We start from the raw sequence: 21,359 nt of genomic DNA on the forward strand, positions 1-21,359 counted from the left end.
TGGTTACAAGCGTTAAACTAAAAAAAAACAAACAGCACATACTTACATTCTGGTGTCCGTCAGGTCCCTTGCCGTCTGCTTCCCGCACTGTGACTGCCGGCCGTAAAGTGAAAGCAGAGCACAGCGGCTGTGCTTTCACTTTCACTTTACGGCCGGCAGTCACTGAGTGCGGGAAGCAGACGGCAAGGGACCTGACGGACACCAGAATGTAAGTATGTGCTGTTTGTTTTTTTTTAGTTTAACGCTTGTAACCAGGGTAAACATCGGGTAACTAAGCGCGGTCCTGCGCTTAGTTACCCGATGTTTACCCTGGTTACCCAGGGACCTCGGCATCGTTGGTCGCTGGAGAGCTGTCTGTGTGACAGCTCCCCAGCGACCACACTACGATTTACCTACGATCACGGCCAGGTCATATCGCTGGTCGTGATCGTAGGTAAATCGTATAGTGTGACGGTACCCTTAGGCTGGGTTCACACTTGTGAGTGCAATACGAGAAACTCGCACGAGTCTCTCACCTCAATACCCGGCACTGCCTCCAGTACTCGGACCAGAGTGTTCAGTTGCATAGAAATACATGTAGCCACACACTCCGGTCCCGAGTGCAGGCGGCAGTGCCGGGTATTGAGGTGCGAGAGACTCGCGCATGTCTCTTGCATGTCTCTCGAATGTGTGACCCCAGCCTTAAGGGTAGGTGCAGACGTTCAGTAATTGGCAACGCTTTGGACGCAGCACATGTCCGCTCCTTCCTGCTTTTGAACGCAGGTGATTCTGCATGTTTTCATTGAACCGTGCGGAATCACTGCATCCAATACATCATACAGGTGAAATTTATCTTGCAGGGACTAAGCGTCTCCGCAAGAGAAACAGATATGCTGCGGTCTGGAAAGATGTGCCACATGTCCGTCTCCCTTGGCAAGCCGCAGGTGTCAGTGCATGCATAGATGAGATGGGATTTCTTGAAATCCCATCCACTATGCTGCAATATCTGGCCACTGCGGGTTTGACGCTGCGGATGTACGCGGGGTCCAACCCACAGCGTTTACTGACTGTGGGAACATACCCTAAAAGTAAATCCTTGGAGACATGTTTCAAGCTCTTACAGAGTAACTCTGATATCTGGAGGTATTTTTGGTCCTGCATTTTCGTTTTTTCGCTCCCCTTCTCCCAGAGCCATAACTTTATAATTTTTCCGTCAATTTGGCCATGTGAGGGCTTGTTTTTTGCGGGACGAGTTGTAATTTTGAACGACACCATCGGTTTTAACATATCGTGTTATGGAAAATGGGAAAAAAAATTCCAAGTGCGGTGAAATTGCAAAAAGAGTGCGATCCCACACTTGTTTTTTGTTTGGCTTTTTTGCTTGGTTCACTAAATGCTAAAACTGATCTGCCATTATGATTCTCCAGGTCATTACGAGTTCACAGACACCAAACACGTCTAGGTTCTTTTTTTATCTAAGTGGTGAAAAAAAATTCCAAACCTTGTTAAATAAAATAAATTAAAAATTCCGCCATTTTCCGATACCCGTAGAGTCTCCATTTTTCATGATCTCGGGTTGGGTGATAGCTTATTTTTTGGGTACCGAACTGACATTTTTAATTATACCATTTGGTGCAGATACGTTCTTTTGATCGCCTGTTATTGCATTTTAATGCAATGTCACAGCAACCAAAAAAATGTAATTCTGGTGTTTTGACTTTTTTTTCTTGCTACGCCATTTAGCGATCAGGTTAATCCTTTTTTTTTTTATTGATAGATCGGGCGATTGATTCCGAATGCGAGGATACCAAATATGTGTAGCTTTGATTATTTTAAGTGTTTTATTTTGGATGGGGTGAAAGGGGGGTGATTTGAACTTTTATATTTTTTTATTTCTTATATATTTTTAAACACATTTTTTTTTTACTTTTGGCATGCCTCAATAGTATCCATGGGAGGCTAGAAGCTGCCATAACCCGATCGCCTCTGCTACATAGAGGTGATGCACAGATAGCAAAATACCTCACTTGCTATGAGCGCGGACCGCTGGGAGATCCGTGGTTGTCGTGCCAACCCATCGGTGACCCGCGATCACGTAACGGGGGTCACTGATAGGCGGATTAAGTGTGGCCTTAGGATCAACGTCTGTTCTTGGGCGATGCGAAACCTGGCGCCCCTGCCGATCGTCGGCTCTGTCGGCGGTGGCCAGAACTGACCAGAGCTCCTGTCTGCTGTGGCCTGGCTGCTAGTCACATCAATAGGGGGCAATACCCCGTCGTTCACATAAAAAAATATATTTATTGCCAGAATTGTGGGGTTTTGGTCACAGAAAGAGCAGGAAAAAAAGGTGGCATCCCATGATTGCACACTTAAGGGGTTAAAAGCTTGGCCATGTCAGTCAGAGGCCATGTGTGTGAGTCAGACCTGGCCACCTCAGGTGTATATTACTACTTTCCCACTGTAGGAACTACAGGAATTAATGAGAGGTGGGAATCCTCCTGCTGTTATGTCCTGCTGTGCCTCAGCCTCTGCCCAGTCCCTGTCTCCTCCTCCTCCTCACCCCAGTCTGACAGGGAAGAAGCTAAAGCAAACAGCAGGAAAAAAAAAATAGTGTCGGCTCTTCGCGTCCGCACTAGTTTGGTCCTCCTCCGCCGCCGTCGTCCTGTTGCAGCGTCTGCTCCCGTTGTACACAGCTCCAGTCACCGCCTTGTGCACACAGCAGCCCAGGTGGCCGGTGTGTGAGGACCATCACTGTCGGCTCCGGTACCGGGTGAGTCCACGCAGCAGTGACTGTAAACTTGCGTGTATGCGCTGCTGGGGAGATGTGTGCAAGACCAGTGCACAGCAACCCGGGCGCAGTTGCCCATAGCAACCGAGGAGAGTGCAGCTTCTAGTAGACACAAGTTACTGTGGGCAACTGCTCCGCAGTTCTTCTCGCCATCTCCGGGTTATTAATTCCTATTATTGAGGGTGTGAATGCGCCAATGTTGTAACACAATTGGGGGGTCTGACACCTCTTTATTTGGCCCAGGGGGAAGGAACCATGGTGGCCTGACAGTGGGGCCACCTACACGTACAGAATCCGCCACATTCACAGCGATGGGAATATAGCCTGGGGTGGGCATCACGGTAGGACCCCACACCCGCAGATTTTCTAGTTGATTGTATTTATGGAGTCAGCTTTGATGTGGGCATGTAGAGCGCATTGTAATTTTGCAGCATGTCGCTTTATGGCGTTAAAGAAGGCGCCGTGTAAGCTCATTAATTACATCAGCTTAGCATGGGACATTCTATGGAGAAGAAATAGAGGAATCGGGGGCGAAACGGGTGAACCAGAAACGTATCCCAAAGTGAACGAATTAATTGACCCAAGTAGGAGAATTAAGGAGGTTTGTAAGAAAACGATGGCTAAAGTCCTCAATTCCTTGTGACCCAGTGCAGGTTTCGCCCTTCTCCCTGCTTTGTCAGCGGGTGCAGAATGTAAGAACTGTAAGATCGACTTTCTTTACCTCCTTACTGTCTCAGATGTATCTGTAATGAAGCGGGCTCAGGAGCTGAGCATTCTCCAGGCAACGCCAGCTGCTGTTAGCCATTTACATGCTGCTGTCAGTCTCTGACTCTCAGTAGTCGCCCTCCCCAGGTCCAGCTGTGACTCTCAACCACCGCTCAGTGGCCCGTGCTGTAGCAGCATTCAGGAGCCTGAGCTGGACCCGAGGAGGGTGAAGCTTTCTGTCTGGTATTTTGGAGCATTAAGGGGTTTATATTCCTGAAATTTGCATATGTAGGTTTTAGATACTTTACTTTTGGCCTATCCACACTTCTGTACCTATAACTTTCTATTGTCACAGATGTGGCTTTCGCACTGTTCGGGGGGCTCGTAAAAGAAACCCCACCTGCACACTGGCACATAAGTGCTGGGAAAAGCTCAATAGTCTGTTTGGCCACCATCTCGCTGCTGGGATCGCCATACTGTTATTTCAAGGGGTATCTATTAAAGACAAAAATCAGATTGATTTACCCTCTACGGGTCCAGGGAGCCTCTCTAACGCTGCCAACAGTGTTGACAGGCTGCAGCGGTGATGATGAAGAAACTCTGATTTTTTTATTTTTATTTTTGCCAAATGCAAACAAAGGAGCATAACGTTATTGTAAAAGAAAAAATCCCTTTAAACACTATTATAGACACTTTTTTTTTTTTTTTGCTATTTATTCACCTATGAACCCAAACGTGTGAGGACGGTGATTGGCTACAGCAATCACATGCTGATCGTCTATGGCACGTTTTTACTGCGACCGGAGTGGATGCAGTAGAACGAGAGGGGAATTGAGTGATTTTTATTATTATTATTATTATTTTAACAACCCTTTTAATTGGGTATTTTGTAAAAAAAATAAATAAATAAAATAATCCCCTTAAGATATTATAGTTTTAAATATTTATTTTAGAATGTTAATGTGTATACAATAGAAGCTGTCACATAGGGCAGGCTAACTGCAGGACTATTGTACTGACCGCCCTGGGATCCATTCTAGGATCCCCAGTGCCTGATCCCGTCGGCAGGAAATCTCATGATCTGCTGGAAGGTTATCCAGTCCCGGGTGTTAGGACAGGACCTAGGCGGTCATTGGTCAGCCAAGCGCACGCCCTAGGGTGACACGGGGTGCTCTTTTCATACACATTAGTGGTGATTAAAGGGGATCACCATATATACCCCATGCTTTATAAAGAAAATGTCTTCCTGACGAGGCTGCTTATGTCAGTAAGATCTCATACATTTATTAAAAAAAAAAAATCCTGTTTTGATGATTTGTGCATCAAACTCGCACATTATAATAAATCAGTCTTCATTTTGAATGGACAGCACCCAGCTTTGTCGCCTCCGCGTACTGACCGTGGAAAGGGGACGTTCTGAAGAGATAGAAGAACCTCAATTTTATTATATGCAGCAACAGTGCAGTATATAGTCTAAGCAATAAAATCCCAGAGGGACTAAAAAATAAAGCAAAAATAATAAAATGGGATGTAAAAAGAAAACATTCTGCATGTCTAAACCAACCTCCCTTTTCCCCCCTTCAATAATAAAGAAATTAAAAATTAAACATACCGGTAATTTGGTATTATTGATTTAAAAAAAAAAAAGCATACTTTCAATGCAAAAAAAAAAGTATACACCAGACCAGCCTTTTTTTTTGTCACTCCCCCCCCCCCCCCCCCCCCACCACCACACACGAAAAAGTCATGCACCCCCAAAATGGCATCAATAATGACGCAAACAATAAGCCATCACATAGGTCCATCGATGGAAAAGTTAAAAAAAAGTTATGGATCTCAGATAATGAGGACACAACTTTTTTTTAACACATATTTCAGTTTATTTTTCACCATTAAAAAGTACCGTAAGTTTGGTATCACCGCTATAATACTGACTCGGTGAATGATGTTGTCGGTTTATTTTTACCATGCAACAAATGTTGTGAAATCAAAACCAGACCAGTGGAGGAACTGTTTATTAAAAAAAATAAATTATTGTCCCCACAGTTAAATTCCCTCCCCTCCGTTTTTCAGTACTTTATACAGTAGAATGATTCAAAACTACAAGTCGTTCCTCAAAAACAAACCTGAGTACGGACATGTATGAAGTTATATCTGTTCGAAGAAGGGAGGGTAAAAGCGAAACACTCCCTGGTCTTTCCAGGGTTAACCCAGCACCCATATCTCACTGGGGGCCCCAATAGCACTTCTGACTTTATATGGAGGGGCACAGATACTTGCAGATAAGGCGCTTTATACTGGGCCTTGTTGTCACCAGCAGATCTGCAGGGCCACCTCCTGTAATCTGAGCAGGCCACTTCCCAAACTGGTTCCCTAAGAGACTGTATACACAAATGTGCAGCACTACAGGGATTAGTGATCTGCAAGTACGGAGAAGGCAAAATCCGGAGGAATTCCCAGGAATCGCATCCCAATCTGTCATCCCGGACGTATGTACTTGTGGGGTCTATGTGATACTTGTTTCATCAGATCGTAGTTGTGAGGCAGCGAATGGGGGAAATGTGACGTCATTAGTGCTGCGGACGGCGGCTCCACTTCTCAGTAGTTTTTATTAACCCTGCTGTTGTCTTCGGTCAAAAACGACCGACCTTGAACTTCAATATTCTTTAAAATATTCAAGATGCAGCTCTGAAACCCGTGGCCGACCGACCCATCCTCATTTAAGTCAATCAACCACAAGTTTCAGAACCGCATCTTGAACACCCCCAAAAATACCAAAGTTCAAAATCGGTCTCCCCAGACCGAAGACAACAGCAGGGTTAAAGCTCCCAGTGCGGCTCCACTTCTCAGTAGTTTTAGTTAACGCTCCCAATGTCTCGGTTGTTGTGTATGGCTGAATGGACAATAATTGGTAGCAGTCGCCTCCTTTCTAGATGACCAGGCTTGGCTCTTTAATTTTAATAGGAACTCCATGATCCTGCTGCTTAGCTATTGCCCGATCAATCATCTGATCAGTGGGAATCTGGAGCCCACAGATCTGGTAAAATGAAGGGCATATGGAAATAGCTGGGTGAATAGTATCACTGAATGGAGACGTGATCTAGAATAAAAACAAAATGACACTGTTTCGATCCATCCCACCACGACAAGGCGTTCCCAATCCGGATGGTCCCATCGCTAGTGCTAAACCTAGCAGGGCTCAATAGATGCGCGCAGAGCAGGACCCATCTTGTCTTTATTCTATGTGACGTTAATGACCACAGTGTGAATGTGCACCTACAGATTGCCCATACACCAACATGTGTTCCAGCTCATTTCTTCGGTGTCGCCCTAGTTTTTCCTACTATGTACATACAGGGGTGTGACTCGCCCTTTTTTGGGCTGTGCTTTTAGTCCATATAGCGTTAAACAGTCAGCCCTGGATCCTGCTCTGCCCACACTTATTGAGGCCGGCTGGCACATAAAGGTTTGTGTTGGAGGTAGGACTGGTCCCGATTGGGTACACCGTGACGCAGTGGGATGGTTTTTACGCTCTTTTGCTCCAAATAGTGCCCTATTTTATTTTCATGTGCTATTTATTTCCTACAGGGTGTATAGTCATTTTGTTTTTCTTGTAGGTTGTGATTATTAATGGCCACAGTGTGAACTTGCCCTTATATCAGCGTGTTCCATCTCATCTCTTCCGTGTTACTGAATAAAAGTAATGATTGTAGACTCCCTTTTTACTTTTCTCCCCAGTGTTTTCCTTGCTTTTCTGATCATTTCTGTTCTTCTGTATCTGTAGGTTTGCTGGAGCCGAGCATGAGACACCAGGACTACGCCTCACTGTGTGCAGTCTGGCCCGGAGCAGGCGGTGGAATCTGCAGAGGATTAACCCTGTGCTAAGAGCATGGATGGCTGTCCGGCCTGGACTTTCCTGCTCCCCTTTTACGTCACCCATCAGTTTTAGTCTGATTGTTATCCCATTATATACAATATATTCTGTACACTGCTCCTGATATTCATGTATCGTTATATCCAGAAAGGCCCAGATGCGTGTCAGCCAGAACACTTTGTTCTGGAAGAAATATCAGTAACTTTCCTACCAGTCCAAAGCCTCCTGGAGGCGAGAAATCAAGGTGATTCTGGTAAGTTCCATAATTCATTCTGTGCATTCATGAATCCATGGTTGAGAATTTTGTATTTAATTTTTATTTATTTTTATTTTTTTATTTTATATAAATATATATATATATTTTTTTATGACTCCTTATGGTAAATTCAGAATTGTTCTGAGTACCAAACAGCTCTCCCTCGCACAGATTGCTGTTATGGAGGACTTGTAATGATCACGTAGCACCAATGTGATATTTAGGATCGGTGTAAACTTTAGTAACCGATGAGCTCATGAATGATTGCTGGTAACGCCGGGATGTGTCATCATGAGGCTTATGGGTGTTCTGTTGTTAATATTTACTAGGAATGTGTTATATATAGGAACAACCTGCTCTAATTATACAGTAACCCAATTTTAGAAGTTTCTTGGTCACACTTTTAATAGGATTCTGTACAGTTACTGCCCAGGAGCGGTGATTGGTGATGAGTGAATGTGCCGGGTTAAGGTGTTATTTGATCATGCTCGGGTGCTACCCGGGTGTCTTCGATGTGCTCGAAAAATACATTGGAGTCCCCGCGCTTGCATGACAGAAGAACCAGAAACTTGCAGTATTTAAGGTATAGAATATATATAGTATAGAAAAATGAGTGTGTAAATGACCTGCCCTCTTCATTTTCCCAGATGACCATCTGCAGGAAGCCGTCTGGTAAGCCAGTGCCCGACAAGGAAGGGGCGGACACTGCAACAGAGCCCCTGCAACACTCCCGGAGAAATGGCTGGAGTTGGCCTCCGCACCCATTGCAGTTCGTGGCCTGGTTCACTTATCTTCTGTTCACTATCATCGGATTTGGCATTCTCGTTCCGCTCTTGCCTCGGCATTGGGTGGCTGCTGGCTATGTCGTATCCTTCATATATAGATACTTATGATTTGCCTTTTATGTTTGTGAAAAAAGGTGAAGTCATAGGTGTGTGTGTGTGTGTATATAATATATATATATATATATATATATATATATATATATATATATATATATATATATATATATATATATATATATGAGATATCTACTATATATTTTGTCTAAGGGTCACTTCCGTCTGTCTGTCACGGATATTCATTGGCCGCGGCCTCTGTCTGTCATGGAATCCAAGTCGCTGATTGGTCTCGCCAGCTGCCTGTCATTGCTGCCGCGACCAATCAGCGACGGCCACAGTCCGATTAGTCCCTCCCCTGCAGTCAGCGCCCGACGCCCGCTCCATACTCCCCGCAGTCACCGCTCACACAGGGTTAATGCCAGCGGTAACGGACCGCGTTATGCCGCGGGTAACTCACTCTGTTACCGCCGCTATTAACCCTGTGTGACCAAGTTTTTACTATTGATGCTGCCTATGTAGCGTCAATAGTAAAAACATCTAATGGTAAAAATAATAAGAAAAAATAAAAAATCATTATATACTCACCTTTCGCGACGCTCCAGTGACCGCTCCATGCAAGCGGCAGGTTCCGTTGCCGTGTATGGGAGAATGACCTGCCATGACATCAGTCATGTGACCGTGACGTCATCACAGGACCTGCGCGAGAAGGACCTGCCATGACGTCACGGTCATGTAACCGAACTACAAGGGGCCCTCGGAAGGTGAGTATATGTTTATTTTTTTAACCTGTGACATACGTGGCTGTGCAATATACTACGTGGCTGTGCAATATACTACGTGGCTGGGCAATATACTACGTGGCTGGGCAATATACTACGTGGCTGGGCAATATACTACGTGACTGGCCAATATACTACGTGGCTGGGCAATATACTACGTGGCTCTGTGCTGTATACTACGTGGCTGGGCAATATACTACGTGGCTCTGTGCTGTATACTACGTGACTGGCCAATATACTACGTGGCTGGGCAATATACTACGTGGCTCTGTGCTGTATACTACGTGGCTGGGCAATATACTACGTGGCTCTGTGCAATATACTACGTGGCTGGGCAATATACTACGTGGCTCTGTGCTGTATACTACGTGGCTGGGCAATATACTACGTGGCTGGGCAATATACTACGTGGCTGTGCAATATACTACGTGGCTGGGCAATATACTACGTGGCTGGCCAATATACTACGTGGCTGGGCAATGTACTACGTGGCTCTGTGCTGTATACTACGTGGCTGGGCAATATACTACGTGACTGGGCAATATACTACGTGGCTCTGTGCTGTATACTACGTGGCTGGGCAATATACTATGTGGACATGCATATTCTAGAATACCCGATGCGTTACAGTTAGAATCGGGCCACCATCTAGTGTGTGTGTATGTATGTATATATATATATATATCTATCACAGACCAAAAGTTTGGACACACCTCATTTTAAGATTTTTCTGTATTTTCATGACTATGGAAAATTGTACATTCACACTGAAGGCATCAAAACTATGAATTAACACGTGACCTTCATTTCTTAAAGTTTTTCTTTACTTAGCTGCTTTTTTCTTGCGATAATACAAAGTAAGAAAAACGGCGTGGGATTTAACCCCTTCCCGACCTGTGACACAGCGTAGGGTTGTGGTTAGGGGTGTGTTGGAGTTAGAATTGAGGGGTTTCCACTGTTTAGGCACATCAGGGGGTCTCCAAACGCGACATGGCGCCACCGTTGATTCCAGCCAATCTTGCGTTCAAAAAGTCAAATGGTGCTCCCTCACTTCCGAGCCCCGACGTGCACCCAAACAGTGGTTCACCAAACATCTAGATTAGTTCTTTGTGGTGTCTAGTTTCCAAAATGGGGTATCGGCGTACTCAGGACAAATTTTACAACAACTTTTGGTGTCCACTTTCTCCTTTTACCCTTGGGAAAATAAAAAAATTGTTGCTAAAAGGTCATTTTTGGGACTAAAAATGTAAATGTTAATTTTTTTCCTTCCATGTTGCTTCTGCTGCTGTGATACACCTGAAGGGTTAAAGGGCCACTGTCACCCCCCCCTCCCCCCAGCCGTTATAAACTAAAATAGCCACCTTGTTCAGCAGTAATGAACAAGAGGTGGCTCTTTTAGTTTTTGATGCAGTTATTGCCAAAATAAAGCGTTTTATAATTTCGCCAAAATACCTTTCTTTAGACAAGACAGGGAGGCAGGTCTTAACCCCCCTGCTGGAAACGCCACACTTCAGTCACTCAAATCTTCTGGGGCGCCGGGCACCGCCCCCTCCGCGCTGTTTTCCCATGAAATCCGGTGCCTGGCTTTTAGTTCACAACGGCTGGAGGGGGTGACAGAGGTCCTTTAATAAACTTCTTGAATGTGGTTTTGAGTACCTTGAGGGGTGCATTTTTTAGAATGGTGTCACTTTTGGGTATTTTCAGCCATATAGACCCCTGAAACTGACTTCAAATGTGAGGTGGTCCCTAAAAAAAAATGGTTTTGTAAATTTCATTGTGAAAATGAGAAATCGCTGGTCAAATTTTAACCCTTATAACTTCCTAGCAAAAAAAAAAAAAATGTTTCCAAAATTGTGCTGATGTAAAGTAGACATGTGGGAAATGTTATTTATTAACTATTTTTTGTCACATAACTCTCTGGTTTAACAGAATAAATATTCAAAATTTGAAAATTACGGAATTTTCACCAAATTTAATTTTTTTTCACAAACGCAAAAATTATCGACCTAAATTTACCACTAACATGAAGCTCAATGTGTCACGAAAAAACAATCTCAGAACCGCTAGGATCCGTTGAAGCGTTCCTGAGTTATTACCTCATAAAGGGACACTGGTCAGAATTGCAAAAAATGGCAAGGTCTTTAAGGTCAAAATAGGCTGGGAAATGAAGGGGTTAAACACCGCTTTGCACCCGGCCGGCCGCAACCAATCAGCGACAGGGGCAGCGACATTGGTGCCTATGAGCAATAAAATTTTATGATAATGTATATATTTTATTGCATTATTCTTAAATCTTCATGTGTAAATCACATACATATTCTAGAATACCCGATGCGCTAGAATCGGGCCACCATCTAGTATAAATATATATATATATATATATATATATATATATATATATATATATATATATATATATATATATATATATATATATATATATATATATATATATATATATATATATATATATATATATATATATATATATATATAATTTCTCTCTAATCTCTCTCCCATGAGCGTTCCTATAATTGCAATGATTAATACTCCCCGTATTACGGCATTCTGTGCTTTGGAATCCAGGCTGACAGATTACAGGTTGCTGTAGAAGCAGGTTACGGGCTGCTGACTGGCCAGTAGTCAGACAGCGCAGTGATCAGCGTGTCACTTACTGTGACTTTGGGAGGAGACGATACATATAAAATAACACTGTAAAAAATAATTGTGCTCAAAACTAATTACAAAGGTATTTTCAAGAGTCCAAATACAATAATGGATCGTTGGGCGCTGTCTACACTTCGGTCTCTTTCCTTGAGAGAAATTGTCTCTCTCAGTGATAGGTGGGGCCCGCAGGTTAAAGGTTATTGACATAACTTCCTGCTTTCAGAAACATCACCCCTCTCACCGTGACTATGGGGTATGCCTATTGAAATGAATGGGGCTGAGCTGTATTACCAGGCACAGCCATGATCTGGGGTGGCACTGTCTCTGCAGGAAAGCAGCCATGTTTTTCTAATCCTGGGCATCATGTTTAGGTGAGCTGTAAAACTGTGTCTCTTGGGTGAACCCATGCTATGTACCTATAATAAAGTGCATTTTTGCTGTCATAACCGATATTACTGTCAGCAGTACGTCTCCTCATGTGTATAGGGGCGTGCTGTCTATGATAGGATACTGTATGAGGAAAGAACATTCATTTTAATATATTCTTACGTCATTCACACAGTGATTTACTTGTACAGTCGTGACCAAAAGTGTTTTCACCCTTAAAATTGTTTCAGATACTAAAGTTTTTCTCCCAGAAAATCATTGCAATTATACATGTCTTGTTATACACATTTCAGGTGTGATTTTTCATATTGCCCGTACCTGTTCCTTGCCACAAGCGAGTTTGAACGAGCATCACATGCTTGAAACAAAGTTGATTACCCACAATTCCACAATGGAAAGGCACCAACAATATTGTCCAGCCCATTTCGGGGGTTTTGTGTGAAATTATGTCTAATTTGCTTTTTTTTTCTTTTGTGTTATTCTACTAAACATAAAGGAAATAAACATGTGAATAACAAAACATGTGTAATTGCAATAATTTTTTGTGAGAAATACTTCTATTTCTGTAACAATTTCAAGGGTGCCAACATTTTCGGCCAGGACTGTATATTTGAACAGATATGTCTATGGACTGAAATCAACCAGTGTAAAAGCTCCCACAGGTTTGTTGACGTCTCAAAACAATTCCGAGTGGTCAGGAGGCTGGAGTCTACCTCCAAGCGCACCGTTAAATACATTAATGAGCTGGAACCAGAACGTACCTTGGTGCCTCTTTCCGGCGAAGACCCGACCTGCATTGCCCAGATGTGCAGATATATATACAGAACTCCCATGTCAGTAAATGGAGAGAGCTCGTACATCCGTGGCCACCTCAACTGTCGCTCTTGATCGCGCACCAGCTGCAAGGGGTGATCAGAAGACCAGAGGTGGGATCCACACCTATTGGATAGTTGTGACATTATGCAACTCTGATTGGACAAGAGTGCATGTATCCTTGGAATATACAATTTAGGATGCTTCTTACATATTTTTTACTTACGGTATCTTGTAAATAGCATGAACTTTGATTTAACAGTCTAATAATGCGCCAATTTTATTAAAATGTCTGCATGATAAATTTGGTCATCTTGATGCTCCCCCAAAGTGTAATAAAAAGAAGAAAAAAAAGTGCGCCCAACTGAACAAAACAGGTTTTCCATTAACACACGATTGTGCTTACTGATATGTACTTTGTTACTCTTCCTTAACTGTCTTTATAGTGTATGGGCGTTCTGTTCGCTTTACATTGTATTGTCCATTTTTTGGCTGTTACCATTGATCCAGCAGATGAAAATGTACGTGCCAAGGGCTCCCCTGGTCCACTGCCTGTATTCGATAGGACCAAGCATGCTCATGTCATTGAAAACATGCATTGTTACATCTGTGAGGTGGATGTGTAAGTAGAAGTTCTTGTGCCTTGTATTTGTACTAGTCTTACAGATGAGATGAGCTGTGTGCAGCAACAGTCACAAATTAGGTGAGTTCTGTGTACCTTTCTTGGAGTCCTTAAATTACAATAATGTAGGTATTGTTGGGGGCGTTTTTCCCATTGTTCTTTAAATCAGTGGGGGGCATCATGATCACGCCATAGTGGCTTTCTCTTCCATAAACAGGTTGTATTTCCACTGTAACTGGGGTTAATATAACATCCCCAGTTACAGGGAAAGTCTGATAAAAAATAAAATAAATAAACTCAATAGCTGGAAAAAAAAACTAAATGGAGCCTGACCTAAATATCTCAAAAATTCATTCTTTATTAAGTATTTTTACAAAATATTAAAAACAGAATGATAAAAAGGGTGAAAGGGAGACATGATGCACTGCAAGAACTAAAGACCTTGTACATTGACACGTTTGCATATATAGCCTCATAGACAAAAAATCGTCATGCATTCACTTATGTCCATGTATAACTGTAATCGATCCTTATTGATTTAGTTGGGGCCTTTCCGAAGAAGCATAGGCGAAACGTGCGTGGGGGTATTGCTGACAATGTAAGTCTCCTTGGTAAACAGGAGACTTAGTGTTTAACTTACTGTATTTCATTTTATAGCTTCATACGCATTTCTTTAGCTTTTTTTGCACTTATGGGACTCTGTGCATGTGGCAGAGGAGGGTGCACTGTGCTCCTGCCCTCCACTCTAAGATAAACTGTTAGGTCCATGTATTTCTCCTTCGCCTCATTGGTGGACACAGGACTGTGGTGTATGCTTCTGCCGCCAGGAGGCTGACACTAAGTAAACATAAAAAAAAGTTTAGCTCCTCCTCCGTCGTATACACCCTGACACTGGCTACCAGAGAATCCAGTTCTTGCTTAGTGTCTGAAGGAGGCACACCACTGGGTCCCGGATCCTTAGGAACCTTTTTCATCTCTACATTATATGGATTGAGGGGGCGACGGATCCTTTTGAGGGTCCGATCTCCCCAAACCAACAACGGGCAAGCACATTCGAGTATTCTCCACGTATCCTTCCCCGCGGCGTGGGATTACTCACCGGACTTGGCCCTGACCACCCTGCGGTACTTTAGACCACAGGCTGTACAGGTGCCCTTAGATGTCCGTGTGTCCCCCCTTATTTCTACACCTCTGTTCTGCTGCGGTGATAGATGGGGTGGCGGACGGTCCCTCTCCTTATCCCAGTGCAGGAAATGGAGCTAGGTTTCCTTCACCGTCACTTGCTCTGCTCTCCCCCGCTGGATTTTTTTTCTCCACTCTGACCCTTTTCTCTCAATAGAGTTCAGCTTGCAAAAAAGGGGGAAGGGCAGGAATGGGGGGCTCCTGACACAGGCGCAGTTTACCTTGAAGGCAGGCTCCGGGCGTCTGAACCTTTCTGGCATCGGGTAATGAGCGACGCCGCAGTCCCCAAAGCTCCGTCGGTGCTGCGGTTCTTCCAGCGCTTGTCGGCACCGCAGCGGTTCAGTGCAGCCGGCGCCGCGGTCTTTCCGGAGGCTTCAGGCTCCGGCCTAGCATCCAGCATGCATTTCCGGGTCACAGGCCCAGCTTCCGCCCAGCAAACCGCGTGGTGAGACCCCGCCCCCTCCAGTGCGTCTACTTCCGGATCCGCCCCCTCCTTTCCTCGCCTAGGGAAAATCGAGGCCCCGGCTTCGGCCTACTACAGGCCGCATCACATCATGGCGGTTCCGCCCCCTGAGGACTGTTGGGGATAAAGGTATCACATTTGCTCAGCATTTGGTGTTCGGTTCCACACTGTACTCATGGGGACACAGGACTGGGGTAAGTGCTTCTCCCTCCAGCCTGACAGCAGAAGCATTGTTTTTTTCCCAGTCTAAGGCCCTGGGTATAGCATTTACGGATCACTATGTCTAGAAGGGTCAAATCTCACACGTTCCTATATATCGTTTGTGTAGTTTGTCGTGCTGCATTCCCGCATGCCCAGAGTAATCGTCTCTGCGAGGCCTGCGACTCTGAACGCGCCCAGGAGCCCCCCTGCGAGCTCCCCAGCAATTTTTCCGGCAATTTCTCCTGCACCTCAAGCGGAGGCTAGGGCGGTTCCACCGGAATGGGTCACGTCCTTGTCGCAATCCATGGCGTCCCTAACTGAAGCAATCAAGTCCCTTCACACCGCGGCGGTCAGGGCCAGCAGTCCATCTGTCTCGGAGAGGGCCTCGGGGTCTCAGGAGCCTTCTGCCTGCAGGGGCCACGCTCGAACTAGACAGACACGTGGAAAGCGAATTCGCACAGCGTCTCCCGGGCCGTTAGGTGCTTCAGCATCCTGGAGCTCTGTATCATGCTCTCCTTCCCCAGCAGAGAGTGGTGAAGTTGAGACGGACTATGAGTCCGAAGGGTCCCTTAATTTGGAGACTCCTGGGTTTCAGGAGTCTGTAGATAGCCTGATTGAGGCTGTCAGTCAGTCCCTGGGGATAGAAGATGAACTCGCCTCATCCTCACATCACAAGGTTTCATTTAAGTAGGCCAAACGGGCCCATAAGGTTTTTTCCTCTCACCCCGAGTTTGAGGACCTGATTCGGCATAACCGGGAGCACCCGGACAAGCGTTTTTCAGGGCAAAAAGCCTTGAAGGCTAGGTATCCCTTTTCTACTGAGCTATGTAGTTAATGGGCCGAAAATCCTTCAGTAGATCCTCCGGTGTCCCATTTAGCCTCTAACACTTGCTATCCCTTCCTAATGGCTCGTCTATTAAGGATTCTACGGATCGTCTTATAGAGAGCTTGACTCATTCCGTTTTTGAGGCTTCGAGTTCAGCACTTTTTCCCTCTTTTGCGGCAACTTGGGTTGCTAAAGCTATGATGTCTTGGCCAGAGTCTTTAACAAAGGCTCTTCAAGAAAGGGATTTGCCAGCGGAGCTGGCAGAAATGTCAACTCAGATAGCGCTTGCTGGAAGCTATCTGATCAATGCATCCTTAGATGGTGCAGACTGTGCCTCTTCTGCTGCGGCAAATGCAATTGCCATTAGAAGGACACTCTGGTTAAGAACATGGCGGGCAGACTCTACCACTAAAAAATCTCTTACAACTCTACCGTATCAGGGGGGTCGCTTATTCGGAGAGAAGCTGGATCAGCTTATTTCAGACTCCACAGGAGGGAAGAGCAAGTTTCTTCCTCAGCGGAGTGCCTCCAACAGAGTAGGCGGATGTCTACTTTTGTTTCACCAGGTCTGTCTTCAAGTAATCCACGACCGGTGGGTGGGAGAGCTCGTATCTTCAGGTTACAAGATAGAGCTGGTCTGTCAGCCTCCTCCCCGGTTCTTCCCATCCCGTCTTCCCAGGTCCGAGTACCGCCGACAAGACCTGTACAATTCCATAGAGTCCCTTCGTCTCAGCAGGGTCATTTCTCCTGTTCCAAGGGAAGAAAGGTTTCAAGGTTTTTATTCCAATCTTTTTATAGTACCCAAAAAGGACGGAACGGTAAAACCCATTCTGGATTTGAAACGCTTAAACAAGTTTGTCCACGTTCGTCACTTTCGGATGGAATCTCTCCGGTCAGTTATTGCCTCAATGGAAAAGGGAGAATTATTGGCCTCAATAGACATTCAGGATGCCTACCTACATATTCCCATTTTTTTTTTCCTCCTCATCAAAGATTTCTCCGGTTCGCCCTAAACAACCTACACTTCCAGTTCACAGCTTTACCCTCCGGGCTGGCCTCCGCCCCCAGGGTGTTCACGAAGGTCATGTCAACTGTGGTGTCCATTCTGCACTCCCGAGGCATAGTAGTCTTGCCATATCTAGACGATCTTCTGATCCGAGGGCCGACCTTTCAAGCTTGCAAGGAAAATGTCAGCATTGCTCTAGACACCCTTTCTCGCCTGGGTTGGATAGTAAATTTAAAGAAGTCATCCCTAGAACCATCTCTGAGGATTTCATTTCTAGGCATGATTTTCGACACCTCTCAAGCCCTATCAATCCTTCCCCAGGACCAGGTCCTAGCCCTTCGGCGGGAAGTGAGGAATCTTCAGCAACCGTACCCTCATACGATCCGGTCCTGCATGAGGGTCTTAGGAAGGATGGTTGTAACTATAGAAGCAGTACCATTTGCACAGCTTCACCTCCGACCTCTCCAACAGGCAATCTTAGCAGTATGGAACAGGAATCCACTCTCCCTCAACCGCAGATGTCGGTTGTCTCCCCAGGTCAGGCAGGCTCTTTCATGGTGATTAAACAGCTCGTCCCTACTGGAGGGAAAACCCTTTCCTCCAACCAATTGGCCAGTGGTTACAACAGATGCCAGTCGCCTGGGTTGGGGAGCAGTGTTCTTTCATCACAGCTCAGGGGCGCTGAGTCGGGCAGTTCGACTAGCTTTGCAGTATTTCCACCATCTTCTGGCGGGTCGTCCTGTCTGGATTCAATCGGAAAATGCCACAGCTGTGTCCTACATAAATCATCAAGGGGGGCACCCGCAGCAAGGCAGCCATGCAGGAGGTAAAACAAATACTGTTCTGGGTTGAGAGGAATCACTCGGTAATTTCAGCAGTCCACATTTCGGGCGAAGAGAAATGGGCGGCTGATTTCCTCAGCCGTCCGGGTCTAGCGTCCGGGGAATGGTCTCTCCATCCCGAAGTATTTCAGCAAATATGCCATCTATGGGGGACTCCGGACGTGGATCTAACGGCGTCCAGGTGGAATGTCAAGGTACCCAGATTTGTCGCCCGGTAGCGAGATCCACAGGCAATCGCCGTGGATGCGCTAGTGCTGACTTGGAACCAGTTTCATTCTCTTATCTGTTCCCTCCTCTTGCACTGCTCCCGAGGGTAATCAAGAAGATCAAGTCAGAAAGAGTGCCTGCTATTCTGATCGCCCCGGATTAGCCACGGCGGACCTAGTACAGCTTCTCGCCGGAGTTCCATGGCGGCTCCCCGATCATTCGGATCTTCTATCTCAAGGACCGATTTACCACCAGAACTCAGGGGTCCTACGTTTGACGGCCTGGCCGTTGAATCTTGAGTTTTAACTCGGGCAGGGTTCTCCCAAGAGGTTGCAGATACCATGATCAATGCACGTAAAACCGTCTCGGCCAGAATTTATCACACTTGGAAAGTTTTTCTTTCTTGGTGTAGAGGGCGCAGGCTGCCTCCTCTGCGTTTTTCCGTCCCAAATATTCTAGCCTTTCTCCAAGCAGGCCTGGATTCAGGGCTTGCTCCAAGTACTCTTAAAAGGCAGATTTCAGCCTTATCTGTCCTTTTTCAGCGCAGGATTGCTACTAACCGACAGGTCAGGACTTTTTTTCAGCGAGTCGCTCATAAGGACCCTCCTTATAAGACTCCTTTGGAAGTTTGGGACATTAATTTGGTCTTAAGGGCTTTACAGAAAGCTCATTTTGAGCCTCTTCAAGATATTTCCTTGACTCTCCTTTCCTGGAAAGTTGTATTTTTGGTGGCCATAACTTCCATAAGGCGGGTATCAGAGCTGGCAGCCCTCTCCTGTCGTGCTCCCTTGTTATGTTTTCATCAGGATAAGGTAGTGCTCAGACCAGCACCTTCCTTTTTGCTGAAGGTTGTTTCCTTTTTCCACATTAATGAGGATATAGTCCTTCCCTCCTTTTGTCCGGCGCCTACGCACCGTATGGAAAAAGCTCTCCATACATTTGACCTAGTGAGAGCGCTAAGGAGATACATTTCCCGAACGGCTCCTTTTCGTCAGACGGATTCTCTGTTTGTCCTCCCAGAGGGTCGCAGGAAGGGATGTGCGGCCTCGAAATCTACCCTGGCCAGGTGGATACGTGCAACCATTCAGGAGGCCTATCACGCCAGAGGCATGATGGTTCCGGTTGGAATCAAAGCTCACTCCACTAGAGCAGTAAGGGCTTCCTGGGCGATTCGGCATCAGGCTTCAGCAGAACAGGTTTGCAAAGCTGCAACCTGGGCTAGTTTGCATACATTTGCCAAACACTACAATATCCACTCTCAGATCTCTGCAGATGTAAGTCTGGGTAGAAGGATTCTTCAAGCGGCGGTGGCGCACTTATAAGACAACCATTATCTGGATAATTTTTACTGGTGAGTTAATTTCCCTCCCAGGGACTGCTTTAGGACATCCCACAGTCCTGTGTCCCCCAATGAGGCGAAGGAGAAATAGGGATTTTTGTGTTACTCATCGTAAAATCCTTTTCTCCGAGACGCTCATTGGGGGACACAGTTCCCTCCCTGGTGGCTACTGTCTTTTTGTATCTGATATTATCAGTATTTTTAGTGAGGTTTTTTCCAGACATAAGTTTTCTGTATTTAGGCTGATAATATTATTTTTTGGTTCTCCTACTGCTTTTGCGCCGAAGTGGATTCTCTGGTAGCCAGTGTCGGGGTGTATACGACGGAGGAGGAGCGAAGTTTTTTTTATGTTTACTTAGTGTCAGCCTCCTGGCGGCAGAAGCATACACCACAGTCCTGTGTCCCCCAATGAGCATCTCGGAGAAAGGGATTTTACGGTGAGTAAAGGTACCGTCACATTAAGCGACGCTGCAGCGATATAGACAACGATGCCGATCGCTGCAGCGTCGCTGGAGAGCTGTCACACAGACAGCTCTCCAGCGACCAACTATGCTGAAGTCCCCGGGTAACCAGGGTAAACATCGGGTTACTAAGCGCAGGGCCGCGCTTAGTAACCCGATGTTTACCCTCGTTACCATTGTAAATGTTAAATAAAAACACTACATACTTGCATTCCGGTGTCTGTCGCGTCCCCCGCCTCCAGCTTCCCTGCACTGTGTAAGCGCCGGCCGTAAAGCAGAGCGGTGACGTCACCGCTGTGCTCTTCTTTACGGCCGGCCGGTGCTGACACAGTGCAGGGAAGCTGACGCCGGGGGACACAACAGACACCAGAATGTAAGTATGTAGTGTGTTTTTGTTTTTTTTTTTGGTTTGTTTTTTTTTTTCATTTACAATGGTAACCAGGGTAAATATCAGGTTACTAAGCGCGGCCCTGCGCTTAGTAACCCGATGTTTACTCTGGTTACAAGTGAAGACATCGCTGAATCGGCGTCACACACGCCGATTCAGCGATGTCAGCGGGTGATCCAGCGACGAAATAAGGTGCTGGCCTTCTAGCTCCGACCAGCGATGTCACAGCAGGATCCTGATCGCTGCTGCGTGTCAAACACAACGATATCGCTATCCAGGACGCTGCAACTTCACGGATCACTATCGTTATCGTTCTAAAGTCGCTCAGTGTGAAGGTACCTTAATACAAAAATCCCCATTTTAAGTTAAGTTCTAAAAAAAAGTGAAAAACACTCACATTTCCTTTTTTTCCTACCAGTATCACTCTGTTTTGGCAAAAAATAGAAAAAATAATGGTAATGAAAGTGATATAAAAATTAGGTGTCACACATGTCGAAAAAAAGATGCACATATTACTTGAATATCTGGATTAGAAAACATTTTACAATGCATGGAAATAAAAAGTACCGGGTCTTCAACTGGTTAATAATTAAATTGCTGCATTGTTTACTTGTTATGTGGGTCTACATTGATGTCTATTATTTTATCTTTTTGTTATTGTCGGCTCACGTGCATGAATTATATGTCACCGATGGTTCTCATATCTCGGGTTATACATATTTTCCTGTCTTC

At 45.4% G+C, this 21,359-nt stretch overlaps 1 protein-coding gene across 3 annotated transcripts in view; it reads left to right on the forward strand.

Annotated features, from left to right (window-relative positions):
• The first annotated feature begins 2,620 nt into the window (after positions 1-2,620).
• Positions 2,621-21,359, forward strand: part of ZDHHC1 (zinc finger DHHC-type containing 1) — a 57,027-nt gene continuing 38,288 nt past the window's right edge. For 2 of the 3 annotated variants that reach the window (XM_069740538.1, XM_069740540.1), the window contains exons 1-4: positions 2,621-2,749; positions 7,257-7,599; positions 8,250-8,468; positions 13,537-13,712. In XM_069740538.1, coding sequence (XP_069596639.1) covers positions 8,250-8,468; positions 13,537-13,712 — 395 coding nt within the window. In that variant the 5' untranslated portion in view covers positions 2,621-2,749; positions 7,257-7,599. Of the gene's footprint in view, positions 2,750-5,863; positions 5,962-7,256; positions 7,600-8,249; positions 8,469-13,536; positions 13,713-21,359 lie in introns of those variants that run through there. The other variant, XM_069740539.1, reaches the window with a different exon arrangement.

The sequence above is a fragment of the Ranitomeya imitator genome, chromosome 9 (assembly GCF_032444005.1).
Source record: "Ranitomeya imitator isolate aRanImi1 chromosome 9, aRanImi1.pri, whole genome shotgun sequence".
Taxonomy (NCBI): domain Eukaryota; kingdom Metazoa; phylum Chordata; class Amphibia; order Anura; family Dendrobatidae; genus Ranitomeya; species Ranitomeya imitator.